This window comes from Columba livia, chromosome 4 (assembly GCF_036013475.1).
Source record: "Columba livia isolate bColLiv1 breed racing homer chromosome 4, bColLiv1.pat.W.v2, whole genome shotgun sequence".
In the NCBI taxonomy this organism is placed as follows: domain Eukaryota; kingdom Metazoa; phylum Chordata; class Aves; order Columbiformes; family Columbidae; genus Columba; species Columba livia.
The window spans coordinates 71899326-71914048 of record NC_088605.1 but is presented as its reverse complement, the minus strand read 5'-3'; the positions used below and the strand labels follow the sequence as shown (position 1 = coordinate 71914048).

Sequence of the window (14723 nt, the reverse complement as noted above, 5' to 3'; positions counted from 1 at the left end):
GCGTCCCGGTGTTTGCGCAGGTCCCGTCCGGCTGCCCCGGGCTGGTCCGCGCTGCACCTGCTCCCGCCGCGGGGCCGGGGCGGCGTGCGGATCCCCGCTGAGCCCCGCTCCCGCTCCCGCCCGCCAGCTCCAGCCGCTCCGCCGCCGCTAACGGGCTCGGCGCTCGGCCGCGGGGCGGACCCGCTACCCGCCCACAGCCCGGGGTCAGGGCCCGCAGGCCTCGCCTCCCGCCCGCCCCCGCCATCTTAAGCCGCTAGGCGCTGGCAGGGGGCGAGTGCGGGGCGGGGACAGCGGCGGGATGGCCGGCTGGACGTGGCTGCTGCGCGCCCCCACCGCCACCGAGCTGCTGCTGGCGGCCGTGTGCTGGCTGGGCTGCTACTGGCTGCTGCGGCGGCCGCGGGCGCTGCCGGGGCTGCCGCCGGGCCCGGCGCCCTGGCCGCTGGTGGGGAACTTCGGCTTCGCGCTGCTGCCGCCGCCGCTGCGGCGGAGGTGGGCGGTGCAGGTGCGGGGCGGCGGCCGCGGCCACCTCGCCTTCTCCCCGCACGTCTTCCTCACCCGCCTCACCAAGATGTACGGCGGCGTCTTCCGGCTCTTCGTGGGCAGCCGCCCCTTCATCGTCCTCAACACGTTCGGGGCGGTGCGGGAGGCGCTGGTGCAGAAGGCGGAGGTGTTCAGCGACCGGCCCTCCGTCCCCATCGTCCTCATGATCACCCGCAAGAAGGGTAAGGAGGAGGGTGAGCCCCGGGGTCCCGCTGCCGAGGCACCGCTCGCTCCGCCGGGCTGAGCGGCAGCTGCGCGGTTTCGCGGCTGCTGCGCCGAAATTGGTCGACAACTATTGGGAATTACAGGCTGAGCCAGCTACTTGGTCTCTGCTCATCGTGCGTGTCCCTTGCCCCGCTGGTGACAGAAAGCACGTAGAGAGACACCCACCCTGCACCGAGGGGAACGGCAGCATCCCTGTGGATGTGACAGCGCTCCGGTGTGCACAGCAGCGTCGTGGCGACCGAAATGCGCGATTCCTTCACCAGCCTTCACAGTAAAGATCATGGCGTCTGTGCAGGGACCTGAGGAACAGCCAGGCTGTCACTGTCTGATTTTAGCTACCTCAGGAGGAGAAATTTCAGGTGCTTTAGCAGCAGCATGGAGTAATTTTGTGCTTGCCCGGTTCTTAGCAAGGTAACGATGGCTAAGAACAGGCTCTGTGAAGTCCCATAGCTGCCCAGTCTCTGCTGTGTGCGAGCTGCTGTTGCTGGGATGGTTGCACCTGTGTTATTCTGCTTGTCAAAACTTACTGATCATTTATTTTTTGTAATAGGTTAAAGGAGAGTTTACTAGCTTTCTCAAAAAAAAAAAAAAAGGCTTAGGGTGTTTAAACACACGATGGCAATAGTGCAGTTAGAATTTCTTCATGTTTAGTCTTTAGGTTCACTACAGATCTCAGCATTTGTGTCAGTTTAGGAGGGGTGGCCTGGGAGGCTTGTTAATGTGCTAATTGTATTGTAAAACTTATCGTTTAATTTCCGTGATCAAGGAAAGCTATTAGTTAAATGCCTGAAACTTTAATAGGAATTAGACATCTGTAAGGAGCATGAAGTCCTGGTTATTCTGGGTTCTTGTTGCTTCAGAATTTAGTACTGTGTTTTCTTCATTTTTTTTGTTTTGTTTTCTAAGAATGCAATTGTCTATGCTGCGTATGTTGACTTTTCACGTCATGTAGAGATTTATCATTGAGAGTGAAGTACTATTGCACTATTATTGCCTTGCAGTGATCCAGTTTCTCTTACCTCTGTTATTCTGGCTTTATGTTCTTCTTCCTCCTTAATCTGCCTTTTATGTTATTCTTTCCTAGCTTGCAAATCCATTATTAGTGTTGTGCAGCAGTGCACAGTGAGCACTGGGAGGTTTATTGTGGCTAGGAGAGCCTTCTTTACATTCAAGACAATAGGTCTGTTTTCTTTTATGGAGGTATTTGGATCCTAAAACTAATTTTCCTAATGACAGAAAAGGGAGGAGGTGGTGGAGGTATAGTCTGTTTTGGAGATATTTGTTGTGGGATAGAAATAGCGATAATATACTGTTTTGTTCCAAGAAACCCGTGGTGGTTCTGCACCCCAGCCACAAACCCTGAAAAACAAAGTTGGTTCTTGACCAAATTCAGCCCCAAAGAAGCCTGTTTTTTCACCTTCCGGTGCTACTTGAGAAAGGGGATCTGAAAAGTTTGTGGTTCTTTTAATAAAGTGCTAGGGGGTAGATATTTGAACGGATTTCCTAAGGAATGTCTTTGTGGAGAGATGATAAAGTTCAGCTGATTCTCAGCTTGTTCTGACTCTCCATAATGTCCTGCTTTTTTTGTTTAGGCCTCTTGAAACTAGGTCATGTGTTTGTATTCTTCAGTCTGTCATTACCACTATGAATAGATAATGTAATCGGAAAATGTGGCTGGATAGATTAACAGCTTTATGTTACACTCGAACTATTTATACCTTTGGGATTGCAGACCCTTCTGAGTACAGCTATCTTGTTTGCATATCTACAGATTTCTGTTTCTAGCTATAGATTCTTGTTTATTCTCCTTTTTGCACCTATAAACATTAGGTAGTAATAGAAAAGTAGGTAACATTAAGTTCTGGAACATAGTGCATATTTCTATTGCTAATTTCTTATGGCCTCTTAACATTAAGATTTGCAGCTGGCAGAATTGATGTTGCCTTTATAAAGTAACTTTTCATTTCCAGAAACAAACATATTTAGTGTCACTTTACTAGAAGATCAAAAGCAGAACTAGCCTTGTGTTTTGATGACTCTAAGCTTTCTCAGGTTAACCATGGAGTACATTAGAAACAGCAGGTTGTGTGTTTTGTTATGCTGCGCTATGTCTGGTGTGGTCTGTTAATTCAGTAAAAGAGTTGTTTGTAAGTGAGCAGGATTTATATTTGAAGCTGAGGGATTGAATTTAATGATGCAATGGTGCAGAACACGCGCCTGGAGGCATCAAAGCTGTTGAGATGCAAATCAGGTAGGATTTTGCCAAGTGACTCCAAACTTGTCTTTACGTTCCCAGTTTGTTTGTAGCGCGTGTATCCTGCATTGGTTATAGTTTAAGAAAAACCTTGTTGTATTAGAAATGTGTACACACACAAACAGTATTGAGAGGTTTGCATAACATGAAGGGGAAAAGAAGTGCAAACCAGTTTGTGTTTTAATATTTTCTGTTCTGCCTCGCTGAAGGAATTTGTGTCTCAGGGCAGTGAGCAGAAAAGGGTATAGTTAACCTATGGCCCAGAGTTAATTCCTGTGAAATTGGTGTAATAAGCACCTACAGTACCTTTTCTCCATCTATTAGTGTCTCGCAAAGACTAATAAACCTGTTGGTGTAGTTATGTTCATATAACTGAGAGGGAAAAGGAGGGACAGGATTTCCAAAAGCTGTTATGAAGCAGCTTGTTTTCTTGCTTTAGCGTCAAGCCCAGGGCTTGGGATAGATTTGCTTTGTGTTGTTTCCCTCCCTTCTGGCTCTTGGGTTGCAGTCCTGGCTATTTCTTCTTCAAGACAGAGCATTTTGGTTTCAGACTCCCCCATTCTCTTCCAGGTGTTATTTTTGCACCTTATGGCCCTGTCTGGAAGCAACAGAGGAAATTCTCTCTCTCAACACTGCGTCATTTTGGAGTAGGAAGACACAGCTTAGAGCCTAAAATCATTGAGGAGCTGAAGTACATAAAGGAGGAAATGCTGAAGCACGGAAAGGATTCATTTAATCCCTTTCCGATCATTCGCAACGCGGTGTCCAACGTTATCTGTTCCATGGCGTTCGGTAAGCGTTTTGGCTACCAAGATGTTGAGTTCAAGACAATGCTGAAGAACATGGCCCGTGCACTAGAGCTCAGCGTGAACAGCTACATGATCCTGGTCAATATTTGCCCTTGGCTGTACTACCTTCCCTTTGGGCCTTTCCGGGAACTTAGGAAAACAGAATTAGATATGACCGCTTTTCTGAAGAAAATAATTGCACAGCACAGGGATACGCTGGATGTGGCAAATCCCAGGGACTTCATTGATATGTACTTGATCCATGCAGAAGAAGAGAAGAACAACAAGGAGAGCAGTTTTAATGAGGACTACCTGTTTTTTATCATTGGTGACCTCTTCATCGCAGGCACAGACACGACTTCCAACACAATACTGTGGTGCCTGCTCTACATGTCTCTCTACCCAGAAGTACAAGGTAAGACTGTTTTTATTCTAGGTATTTGATTGCAAACCTTAAAGCTTTGGTACACCAGTCATTTGGAGTGCAAATAGTACACGTGTATGTATAATTTGAAAGGCTGATATGTGGTTAGACATCTGTCCTGCGCTGCTATGATGATGTCTAGGTTAGTGCTGTATATTAAGTACCTAAATCACCCTTTAGTCTATGCATTTGTGCTGTTTTGGGACAACTTGATATTTCCCAAGCTATTCCAGGGAACCTTGGCATGTTGGAAAAGCTGTTGCAATTGTGGCATTCCAGGCCTATACTTGTGATACACGTGAGATATGTAGCGATAAGCTCTACTTTTATGCCTCCCTGAGCAGGGACGTTCTTGAGCCTTGCGGCAGAGTTTGGGGAAGTGAAACACTGCTCGCTGTAGAGGAAGGTTAAATTAGAGACAGCTTAAGCAAATTGGACTTAAGCAAGTCCACAGTGCCAGCTGGTCAGTGTCATTGCGAGGCCTCTCCCCATCAGTGCGGAATGATTGTGGCAGTTGGGTAGGTTGCTGATGATGGGGAGGGGAAAGAGACACGTGGAGCATGTGGCCCCGAAGGACAAGCAGAAGGAACTGGGCTTGTTCAGTGGTAGGGGAAGATGACTGAGGGGGTGATCTTATGCTGTGTGCAGATCAGAAGATGCTCAGAAGGTGGAGGCAGTCTCCTCTGAGGTGTGCAGTGGAAGGAAGAGAAGCAGCAGAGACAGTCTACAATGAGATAATTCTGATCAGTTTGTAGGAGAAAAATGGCCTATGAAGATAGCAAAGAGTGCAACGGATTGCCTTGAGAGTTAACAGAAGTATTGGGAAGTGTTCAAACTCACTGGGGTGTGATCCCGAGTAGTCTGGTCTATTCTCAGAGTTGGATCTAACTTGGAAGGTGACTTCGCTTTGAGTTAGGGCCTAGATCAGATGACCGCTGTAGGTTCCCTGCAACCCAGGTTGTTTGATGATGCTGTGATCTGGTTACTGTTTGTAACAGAGACCTAGAAAATGACTTCTAGGTTTTTATGTAAAAAATACCAGTGGTGTGGGAGAGGTTACAATATTGCAATAAAATAGTACTTGATAGAGTTGTAGTTCAAGACTTGTTAGGATAAATTTCCATCACTAAAGACTTAAAATTAATTTTGGTTCAATACTTTTCTATACTGAGTCTTTTGCAGTACACGTGGTTGCAAAGCCTGCATTTTCTTTAGTACTATTTAGCAAATTTAGATGGTTGAATTTAAGAAAAATAAGACAATTGATTTATTAATTTATTAGCAGCTTCTCCCAAAGTCCTACATAGCAACTACTAGAAAGATCATTGGGTAAATGCAGCCTTGAAACCCTGGCAGGATGGACAGATTCTACTTGGGTAACTCTACCTCAGTTTATAGCAGTGAAACATTTCCCCTGCTTTGCCCAGATTCTTGTTAACTTGGAGTGAAGAAGAGTAAACCTCAAGTTATCTAAGACCTGGAATACTTTTATCACATATTTGGGATTTTGAGCTTTCCAGGTGCTGCAGCTGCTTTACAGATAAGCAAATAGATACTTGTTTACAGCACCTCTGTCTGAAATAATCTCTTTAAATAGGTCAAGACCGTAGTTCGTTGCACAAAGTTAACCAAATTGTTGACAAGGATTGCAAAATAGGGCATCAGTTCAGTATGTGGGAGATAGAGTCCACTGGGGACAAATGTAAAAGTAAATTTTATTGCGTGGACTTATTATTCTGTTCTTAATGGTTGTGTGTTATTACTGCTTGAGTTGATACACAGTTACATGAATTAGATACAGTTTAAATTACACAAATGAAACCTACAGGAGTTTTGTGAGGTTAAAAAACCCCTTTCCTGATCCCTGGTATGGTACATGTATGTGCCAGTCAGTTTTCTCTCTTCTGCTGATCTCTAACCATTCTATTGCCCCTCTCTGATTTCCCCTTCTGCTGTAGCTGTTGTCAAACACTATAAATAAGCTCAGTAGTCCAGAGTGTATCACTTAGCTATAGGATGTGATTCTCTGACTTCTAGTATCCTCCTGGAAGCTACACTAAGGTGCATGCAAAATGAGGAGGTGACTGGTGACAGCCAGAATGGCTTCACTAAGGGCAAATCGTGCCTGACAGATTCAGTGGCCTTCTACAACGGGCTTTCGGTGTTGGTGATAAGGGAAGAGGAACTGATGTCATGTACCTGGACTTGTGCAAAGCATTTGATGCCATCCTTGTCCCTAAACTAAAGAGAGATGGATTTGATGGATGGACCGCTCAGTGGATAAGGAATTTGCTGGTCACACTCAAACAGTTGCAGCCAACAGCTCCAAGTGGAGACCAGTGACAAGTGGCATTCGTCAGGGGTTGGTATTGGGACCAGTGCTGTTTAACATCTTTGTTGGTGACATGGACAGTGGGATTGCCCATGACACTGAGCTGTGTGGTGCTGTTGACACGCTGGAGGGAATGGATGCCATCCAGAGGGACCTTGACAGGCTGGAGAGGTGGGCCTGTGTGAACCTCATGAAGTTCAACAAGGCCAGTGCAAGGTCCTGCACATGGATTGGACATGTGCAATCCCAAGCACAAATACAGGCTGGGGAGAGAATGCGCTGAGAGCAGCCCTGAGGAGAAGAACTGGGGGTGTTGGTTGATGAGAAGCTCAGCGTGACCTGGTGACACGCACTTGCAGCCCAGAAAGCCAAGGATGTGTTGGGCTGCGTCAGAAGAAGTGCGACCATCAGGTTGAGGGAGGTGATTCTCCCCCTCTGCTCTGCTCTGGTGAGACCCTGCCTGGAGTGCCATGTTTAGCTTTGGGGCCCAGACATCAGAGGGACATGGACATGTTGGAGTGAGTCCAGAGGAGGCCACCAAGATGATCAGAGGGATGGAGCACCTCTCCTGTGAAAACAGGCTGAGAGAGTTGCGGTTGTTCAGCCTGGAGAAGGCTCCAGGGAAACCGTGCAGCACCTTCCAGTGCCTAAAGGGGATGTACAGAGAAACTGGAGAGGGACATTTTACAAGGGCATGTAGCGATAGGACATGGGGTAACAGCTTTAATAAAGAAGAAATTCATCACCATGAGGGTGGTGAGGCACGGGAACAGGCTGCCTGGAGAAGCTGTGGATGCCACATCTTGGAGATGTTCCAGGCCAGGCTTTGAACAACCTGGTCTAGTGGAAGGTGACCCTGCCCATGGCAGTGGGTTGGAACTAGATGATCTTTAAGGTCCTTTACAACCCAAACCATTCTATCCCATTCTTATTTTTCCTATCCCCTAAAGGAAATATCTGAATTGCACAACTTTAAGCAGTAGCAGGTGTTGCAGTCATGGGAAGGCAAATCAAGGGCCATCAGGGTAAAAAATGAGAAAGAATGTATTGGTTTGTGGAAGCCAGTTTTGCTTTTTACAAGGAGAAGACAAGGGGGGTTGTTTGTGTGTGCGTGAGTATAGTGAACGTAGCGAGGAGTATTTGATTTGCTGTTCCCTGGCTTGGTTTTGGTCCTTGACTTCTGAAGATCGGTGACATTTTTAAATAAATGAAAGGTAGTGGAGCAGTTCAAATAACTTGCTGCTAGCAATGAACTCTTGAGATCTGTGTTTTTGTAGCTGGTAACGTGAGCAGCAGTTTGACCGCTTTCTGTATATTTCCACTTATCTTTACAAACCCTGAAGAAGTGTTTGACAGGATAAGATGCTGATGCGACATATTGCATGAGACAATCTCCTTTATTTTTTTTTTTTTTTCATATTGAAAACCTGTTTATTTTATTGTGGACATGCATGCCTGAATATAGGGCTATAATGTGTCCTTTAGAAAAAATAGCAAAACCCCACAAAGCAGGTACCCGGAGCCACACCATCAGCAAATCTCTTGCTGTCGGTATTTTTTACTGTGTTCCTCATATGAGAACTTGTTTTCCTACCAAACCCAGCAGGTGGCAGCAACTGTTCACTGAACGCAGTTTGCACAGTGTTTCTAATTGCTGCTCTGAAAACTCCTTTGTATTGAGCTCTTATTTAATCTTGAATCAGAGAGAAAAGAGCAAAAACTTAAGAGTATCAGCAGCCTGGATTCTGAATCTTGGAAAAGCAGGAGAACCACAAAATATTCAGGATATCAAGGGTAAAGAACGAAAACTGACTTTTATTATCTTTGAATAAAGGTTAATTTTGAGGTGTCCTCTTTCAAGTTTGCCTTTTGCTGTGTAACCGGTTTCCAAGTTATCTGGCAGAAGAGGTGCATCATCCTGCCAGTGGCTGAAGCAAACCTTGCGTCTTGGAAACCCGTATGAAGAGAATTACTTGTGCACCGAGCTGTTAGCGAGGTGAAAGGGGCAAACAAGCATTTTGATGCTTTGTGCCTCACCTGAACGAGAAGGGAGATAAGGTTGTTAACTTCTGTTTTTTCTTTACGCTGCATGAATTCGCTTTTTCTTCGTTTTTTTAAATGCAGGTGAGAAGCTTGATGTTTTCACCATTCAAATTGCTGTGTAGTTAAACTAAGATTATGAATACATTTGGAACTGGAAAGGAACTTCTCCTGGTCTTTTCCAATACAGAAGTGCTGGCAATGTCTGTTGTCTCAGTAGCTTTACTCTTGACAGTTGTCGAGATTGAGCTTGGTTGTTTTATTCTGAACTGAGTTCGTTCTTAAGGCTTATGTTGGCATAATTATTGCAGCGAGAGATCACGTCTTAAAGTAATTTTCGACAAATCTATGTAAAGAGTGAAACATAGGAAAATGAAACTGGGAGAATGTCTTCTCACATATTGTGCGTATTTTTTTTCTTTTTATTTTTCTTTCTCACTCCATTTGAATAGAGAAGGTTCATGCAGAAGTTGAAGCGGTTCTAGGACGTGACAAAGTTCCCTCTCTTGCCCACAAGGCTCAAATGCCCTTCACAGAGGCAACCATCATGGAAGTGCAGAGGATGACTGCGGTCGTTCCCCTTTCTATTCCTCGAATGGCCTCAGAAAATGCTGGTAAGGCTTCTTAATACAGTGTTTCTTTTGTGCATTAAGATCTGGTGGGCAACCAAGATGATTAAGGGAGTGAAGCATCTCCCTTATGAGGAAAGACTGAGGGAGCTGGGACTCTTTAGTTTGGAGAAGAGGAGACTGAGGGGTGACCTTATTAATGTTTATAAATATACAAAGGGTGAGTGTCAGGAGGATGGAGCCAGGCTCTTCTCAGTGACAAATAATGGTAGGACAAGGGGTAATGGGTTTAAACTGGAACACAAGAGGTTCCACTTAAATTTGAGAAGAAACTTCTTCTCAGTGAGGGTGGCAGAGCCTGGCCCAGGCTGCCCAGGGGCTTGTGGAGTCTCCTTCTCTGCAGACATTCCAACCCACCTGGACATGTTCCTGTGTAACCTCATCTGGGTGTTCCTGCTCCATGGGAGGATTGCACTGGATGAGCTTTTGAGGTCCCTTCCAACCCCTGACATTCTGTGATTCTGTGATCTAGTGATAACTTACAAAGACCTCAATTATGTATTAGACATGTAACTCAGGTCTGTAAAATGTCATTTATAGAAAGCAGATTGAGATGCTCCTGTTTAAGCACCATGTCTGACCTGATGTCCAGAAATTTTCTGATTTAGAGGGATTTCTGGGAGTCAGCTTGTGTTGAATGATGTGCTTAGTGGTAGTTGGCAGCTGAGACTCCACCTTTGTACCTGGAACAGCAGAGTTATTTTTGGCCATCTGACACAGAGCTCTGGAAATAACAATTTGGAGCAGCTGGTTTGCTAAAGCTTGAAGGGCTTATACCACTGAGCTCTGCGTCTACACGAAACAGTAATCAGTATCCTTTTTCAAGTGATCTTGCTGGCTATATGTTTTCATAAACATAGCTGAACACCAGCTAAAGTGATCTTCTAGTTGTGTTTTTAATGTGTCTCCCACGTTTACATTTAGCAGCTTGTCACATCCTCTGTCTCTGTGCTTGTGTTTAAAGTTTTGCAGGGATATACTATCCCTAAGGGCAGCGTGATCGTGCCCAACTTGTGGTCAGTACACAGAGATCCTAACATTTGGGAGAAACCCGATGAATTTCAACCATCAAGATTTCTGGACGAAAATGGCCAGCTAATTAAGAAAGAGGCATTCATTCCTTTTGGAATGGGTAAGACATCCACCTGCAGTCAGTAGCTGGTTGGGGGTGCTGGTGCTGTCTCAAGTGTTGGGCCTTGGAGGCGTGAGATGGGACCATGTAGGACCAACTACAGAATGAGTTTATTGTTACAGTTGGTGGCCTGCAAAATGGGTTGGGTTCCTAAAAGCTCCAGTTGCCAGGCAAAAATGAGAAATGATAAATAGTCCTTTGATAGCACTTTAGCTACAGATGCAAATGGTGTTAATATGAAGCAATACAGCTGAGCAAGGCTTAGACTCAGATGAGGGAGAGCAAAGCTTCCGAGTTCATAGCTTAAGAAAAGCTTGAGCCCTTCTGTGTTTGGGCTCTGCTAGCGCAGGAATTGCATGTGTGTTAACAAATGGTCAACAGGATTAAAGCAGTAATACGTCTCTTCTGACTGTTCTTTAGGTAAACGCGTGTGTATGGGAGAGCAGTTGGCAAAAATGGAGCTGTTCTTAATTTTTGCAAGTCTAATGCAAAGTTTTACCTTTTTGTATCCTGAAAATGCTGCAAAACCATCTATGGACGGAAGGTTTGGTCTAACATTAGCTCCGTGTCCTTTCAATATAATAGCTTTGAAGAAATAACATCAAAAAGATTACACAAAGAAACTGCACTTTAAAAATCCAGCTTTGTTTCCAGCATTCTCTTACCTTCCAGAAAAACACCAACCGTATAGGCTTTCCTCGTTGGTGAGAATGATCCATTTACACTTCTGGAAAGAGAAAACCTTTTTGTCAGCTGTTGCATTCCACAAATGAGCTGGCAGCATAGTTTGCAATTTGATATAAAAACTTGCTGGGCTCAATCCCTCTGTCTATAAGCTATTACTGTCACTTGGTCAAATATTAAATACAGGAGAATGGTCCAAAACATCTGTTAATGCTTTAGCAAATAGTAATTGTTATTTTGATAAGAGCAGTACGTAAACATTTAATTTACCAAATGAGTGGAGGACATCATTTAATACAAAAAGGATTAATGGATGACAGGGTATTAGTATTTTCTGTCTAAAGAAACTTCATAACTGAGCTTAAATAATGACAAATATTTTTTGGAAATAACTAAATGACACTTCTTTTAACCTTGGAGGATTCGTTCTTGCAAGTGACTCATAGATGTCAATCAGATCAAATCAGTCTGGGGTCCTGGATCCAAACATTCTTGACTGTCGGGGCTCACTATAAACAAGCAGGTACCAGCTCTGAAAACTCAGGCTTGGAGGCTACATGAATCCTTGAATATACCATATTCTTAACATGAAAGGAGCGTGCGGCATTTGGATGCAGATGTTTTATCTCAGAATATAAATGAGAGCAGATTTCTCTAAGAAGAAACAGGAGTCTGTTCTGTCTGGTGCCAAACAGATATTCATGGCAACATCTGTGCTGCCGCTTTCCATTTGCCGTTTTCCCCGTGTCTGCAGCCTGGACAGACCAACAACCTGCTCACAGGGGAAAACCACACGTGTAATCCTCAACTTGGGGCTTTCACTCAGGTTTGTCATGTGCAAACAGCGTGGACAGTGCCCCCACAACCTGTTTGGCTTTGGGAACTGGACTCTTACTTCAAATATGCCATATGTACAGCACTACAGATGTAGCTCTTAAACATTTAGGAATGGAACGTGAGGAATCCGACAAACTCAAGGTTTGAGTATAAAGGCTTTCTCTTTATGTTCCGCATGGAGTAAAGAGATCTGTAGTTCACACAGTACTAGTGTATCAGTACCTTACTCTTTTCACGTGCAAAATTTTAGTGCTTTTTAACCACTATCAAACCAATTCCCAAGGAAACCTGTTGCTGGGTGTTTCAGTCTTGCCTGTGATTTGAAAGATCTCTCAAACATAGAATGCGTTCTTTTGAGGGGACATGCAACAACCCTTAAATAATTGTTCTTGATCATCCCTAAATGTCTTTATACACCTTTTGATCTAGCAGAATTTCATATCAGATGAAATAAGTTCATAGGTACTCTTTTAAGGAAATACTTTTTTCCCACCTCATTGGAGATCTGGCAAATACTGGAAGTCCTCCTAATGTCAGGTTTATAACACTGGAATGTAAAGTTGACTCTAAAGTAGAACTGAGTATTTCTTAGCAGAAACTAAACCTAAATAGTGAAAGAACAGTCAGTTCTTCAGCTTGAAATGAACCTTTATGTTATTTGCTGACTTGAGCTTTTAAAAGCCAGATAGTGCCTAGCAAAGACTGGAAGATAGTTATTTTGGATTCAAATTAAGGTTTTCTGTTAGCTGTTAGAGTGGCTTCATTTCTGAATGATACATTTGTTTGGTGAGGTAACCTGCTGTTTGTATGAGAACTTCCACTTCTCATATAGTCTAATTCTGGAATGTATAGGTTAGCTCATGCTTGTGTTAGGTCTTTTTCCTTTGTGTGGAATATTTGAAAACCCCATAGCACAACATAATGATGAGTTTGGCACCAATCCTAGTAAACTTGGACTAAAAGCTGACAGTATTGGAGTAATAAGCACTTATTTCTTTAACTTCATTTTTTCCAATGAATAAATAGATTCTGTACAGTTGGGATTTTTCTCTGGAAATCCTTAAAGTGGTATATGCTTAATGGCAAAGCTGAAATTAAATGCTGATAATATTTATCTTTATGTTGAAATGGCTCTTTAAGCACCATAATGATGTTGGTGTACAACTGATTGCTTATATAAAATACGTGTCCTTTTAATCAACGAGGACACATTTGAAAAGCACTTTAGTATTTTTTTGTTTTACAGATTCCAAAGACGCAATTCACGTAATTCCCTAGTATGTGGAATTGTACGTATTTGTGCTTGTTTTGCCTGCTGGGTTTAGTTTAAAACGTCACCTTTAAAAACTATCCTTCCTCAAACAGTACATTGAGAATGCAGGTTTTTGGTGATACCTATAATCCAATGCTGCACAGTGCAACAAGCTAAAAACACTGATGTGAAGGTGCAACCATGTCAGTGCCTGCCAGAATGCAAGATGCTGTTGGAAATGACAATAAAGCCCTGCCTTTCATGCCTTCAGATGCACTGAAATCTTCACAGGATGCCATGAAAGTAGCTGAACAATAGCATAAAAGCAACACGATGTTTGTGGGTTTATAAATGTGTTGCCATCTTTGGTAAACTGTAAGTAAAAGTGGTAGCAGAATCGGTTTGTATTTGTAAATATATCCCTCTCCCCTCTTTTTTTTTTAGCATCTCAAATGCCTTATTGAAAAATGTGTGTTTTATATAAGTGGATGGCTATTTCTGATTGCTGAAAATGTCCTTATTTCTAAAAATGAATTCAGACTTTGCCTCAGTGTAATTTTATTTATAATAAAGTAATTCCCAAGTAAGTGTTTGACAGCTTTGCATAGTCATTTTAATGAGTTCCAGTTGTTGACCTAAGCTTGCGGTGTTTTACATCTTACAAACGAAGCTTTTGAATGAGAAGATGTTACAAAATGTTTTGGATGAGGGGGAATAAAGTGAAACAGGGAGAACACAATGCCAGGCCTGTTATGACCAAATGATAGAAAGAGTATGTTTTAAAACCACTGTTACTCGGAATGAAAGGAGAGGGAAGAGTAGAGATGAAGACTTAGTGCTCCTGGCTGATTTGCTGTCAGACGAGCCTGAGTGAGGAAAGGGCGGATTTTTTTGCGTTGCGCTTTTGGTACAAAGTGCAGAGATACGAGAATACTCCACTTATTTCGTTTGAAGAAAACAAATTGCTTAATGTTTACGCCCATGCTGACTCAAGCGGGACAGGCAGTAATTGCCACGTTGTCAGCTGTTGCTGACTTGAACATCTGGTTGTTCTGGTGGTAATTAGATGGAAAATGGTGGTGGTCTGCAGCTGATATGGCTCAGCCATTCGTGTTTAGAAAGGAATGATTTGTGGTGGTGTTTGCTAGATTGTTTGTGCCAGCCTGAAAATGAAATCCCCTTTTAGTTTGGAAATACTCTTTATTACCGAGTGCTGCAAACGTTGGGAGAAGGAGCTGGCACTACAGCGCCCATGGACGTTTGGAAGACAACACAGTGACCTCTGCTGCCAAGGGCGGACATTGGAGCGGCCTCTGCACAGAACCTGCCCTTGGCTCCTCCGGTGCTGACCTTGCTGTTCACTCCTGAGGAATTCTACAGCTACTTGAAAGGAGTAGCAAGTGATGGGACAAGAGGAAATGGCCTCAAGTTGCACCAGGGGAGGTTCAGATTGGATATTAGGAAAAAATTCATCCTGGAAAGGGTTGTGAGGTATTGGAACAGGCTGCCCAGGGCAGTGGTGGAGCTACCATCCCAGGAGGGGTTTAAAAGGCGTTTAGACAAGGTTCTTAGGACATGGTTTAGTG

General features: G+C 43.9%; 1 protein-coding gene across 1 annotated transcript; it reads left to right on the top strand.

Moving 5' to 3' along the window:
- The first annotated feature begins 211 nt into the window (after positions 1-211).
- Positions 212-13724, top strand: LOC102085001 (cytochrome P450 2U1). The gene is made up of 5 exons (XM_005515256.4): positions 212-722; positions 3590-4222; positions 9056-9217; positions 10197-10364; positions 10785-13724. The coding sequence occupies exons 1-5, from the start codon at positions 299-301 to the stop codon at positions 10961-10963; spliced, it is 1566 nt and encodes a 521-aa protein (XP_005515313.4). The 5' UTR covers positions 212-298; the 3' UTR covers positions 10964-13724.
- The last annotated feature ends 999 nt before the right edge of the window (positions 13725-14723 follow it).

Excerpts from the sequence above, each read along its gene's own strand:
- LOC102085001 (XM_005515256.4), top strand. The coding sequence starts at position 299 with ATGGCCGGCTGGACGTGGCTGCTGCGCGCCCCCACCGCCACCGAGCTG. Across the intron at positions 9,218-10,196 it reads AATGGCCTCAGAAAATGCTG|TTTTGCAGGGATATACTATC; the intron begins GTAAGGCTTCTT and ends TTGTGTTTAAAG. Across the intron at positions 10,365-10,784 it reads ATTCATTCCTTTTGGAATGG|GTAAACGCGTGTGTATGGGA; the intron begins GTAAGACATCCA and ends ACTGTTCTTTAG.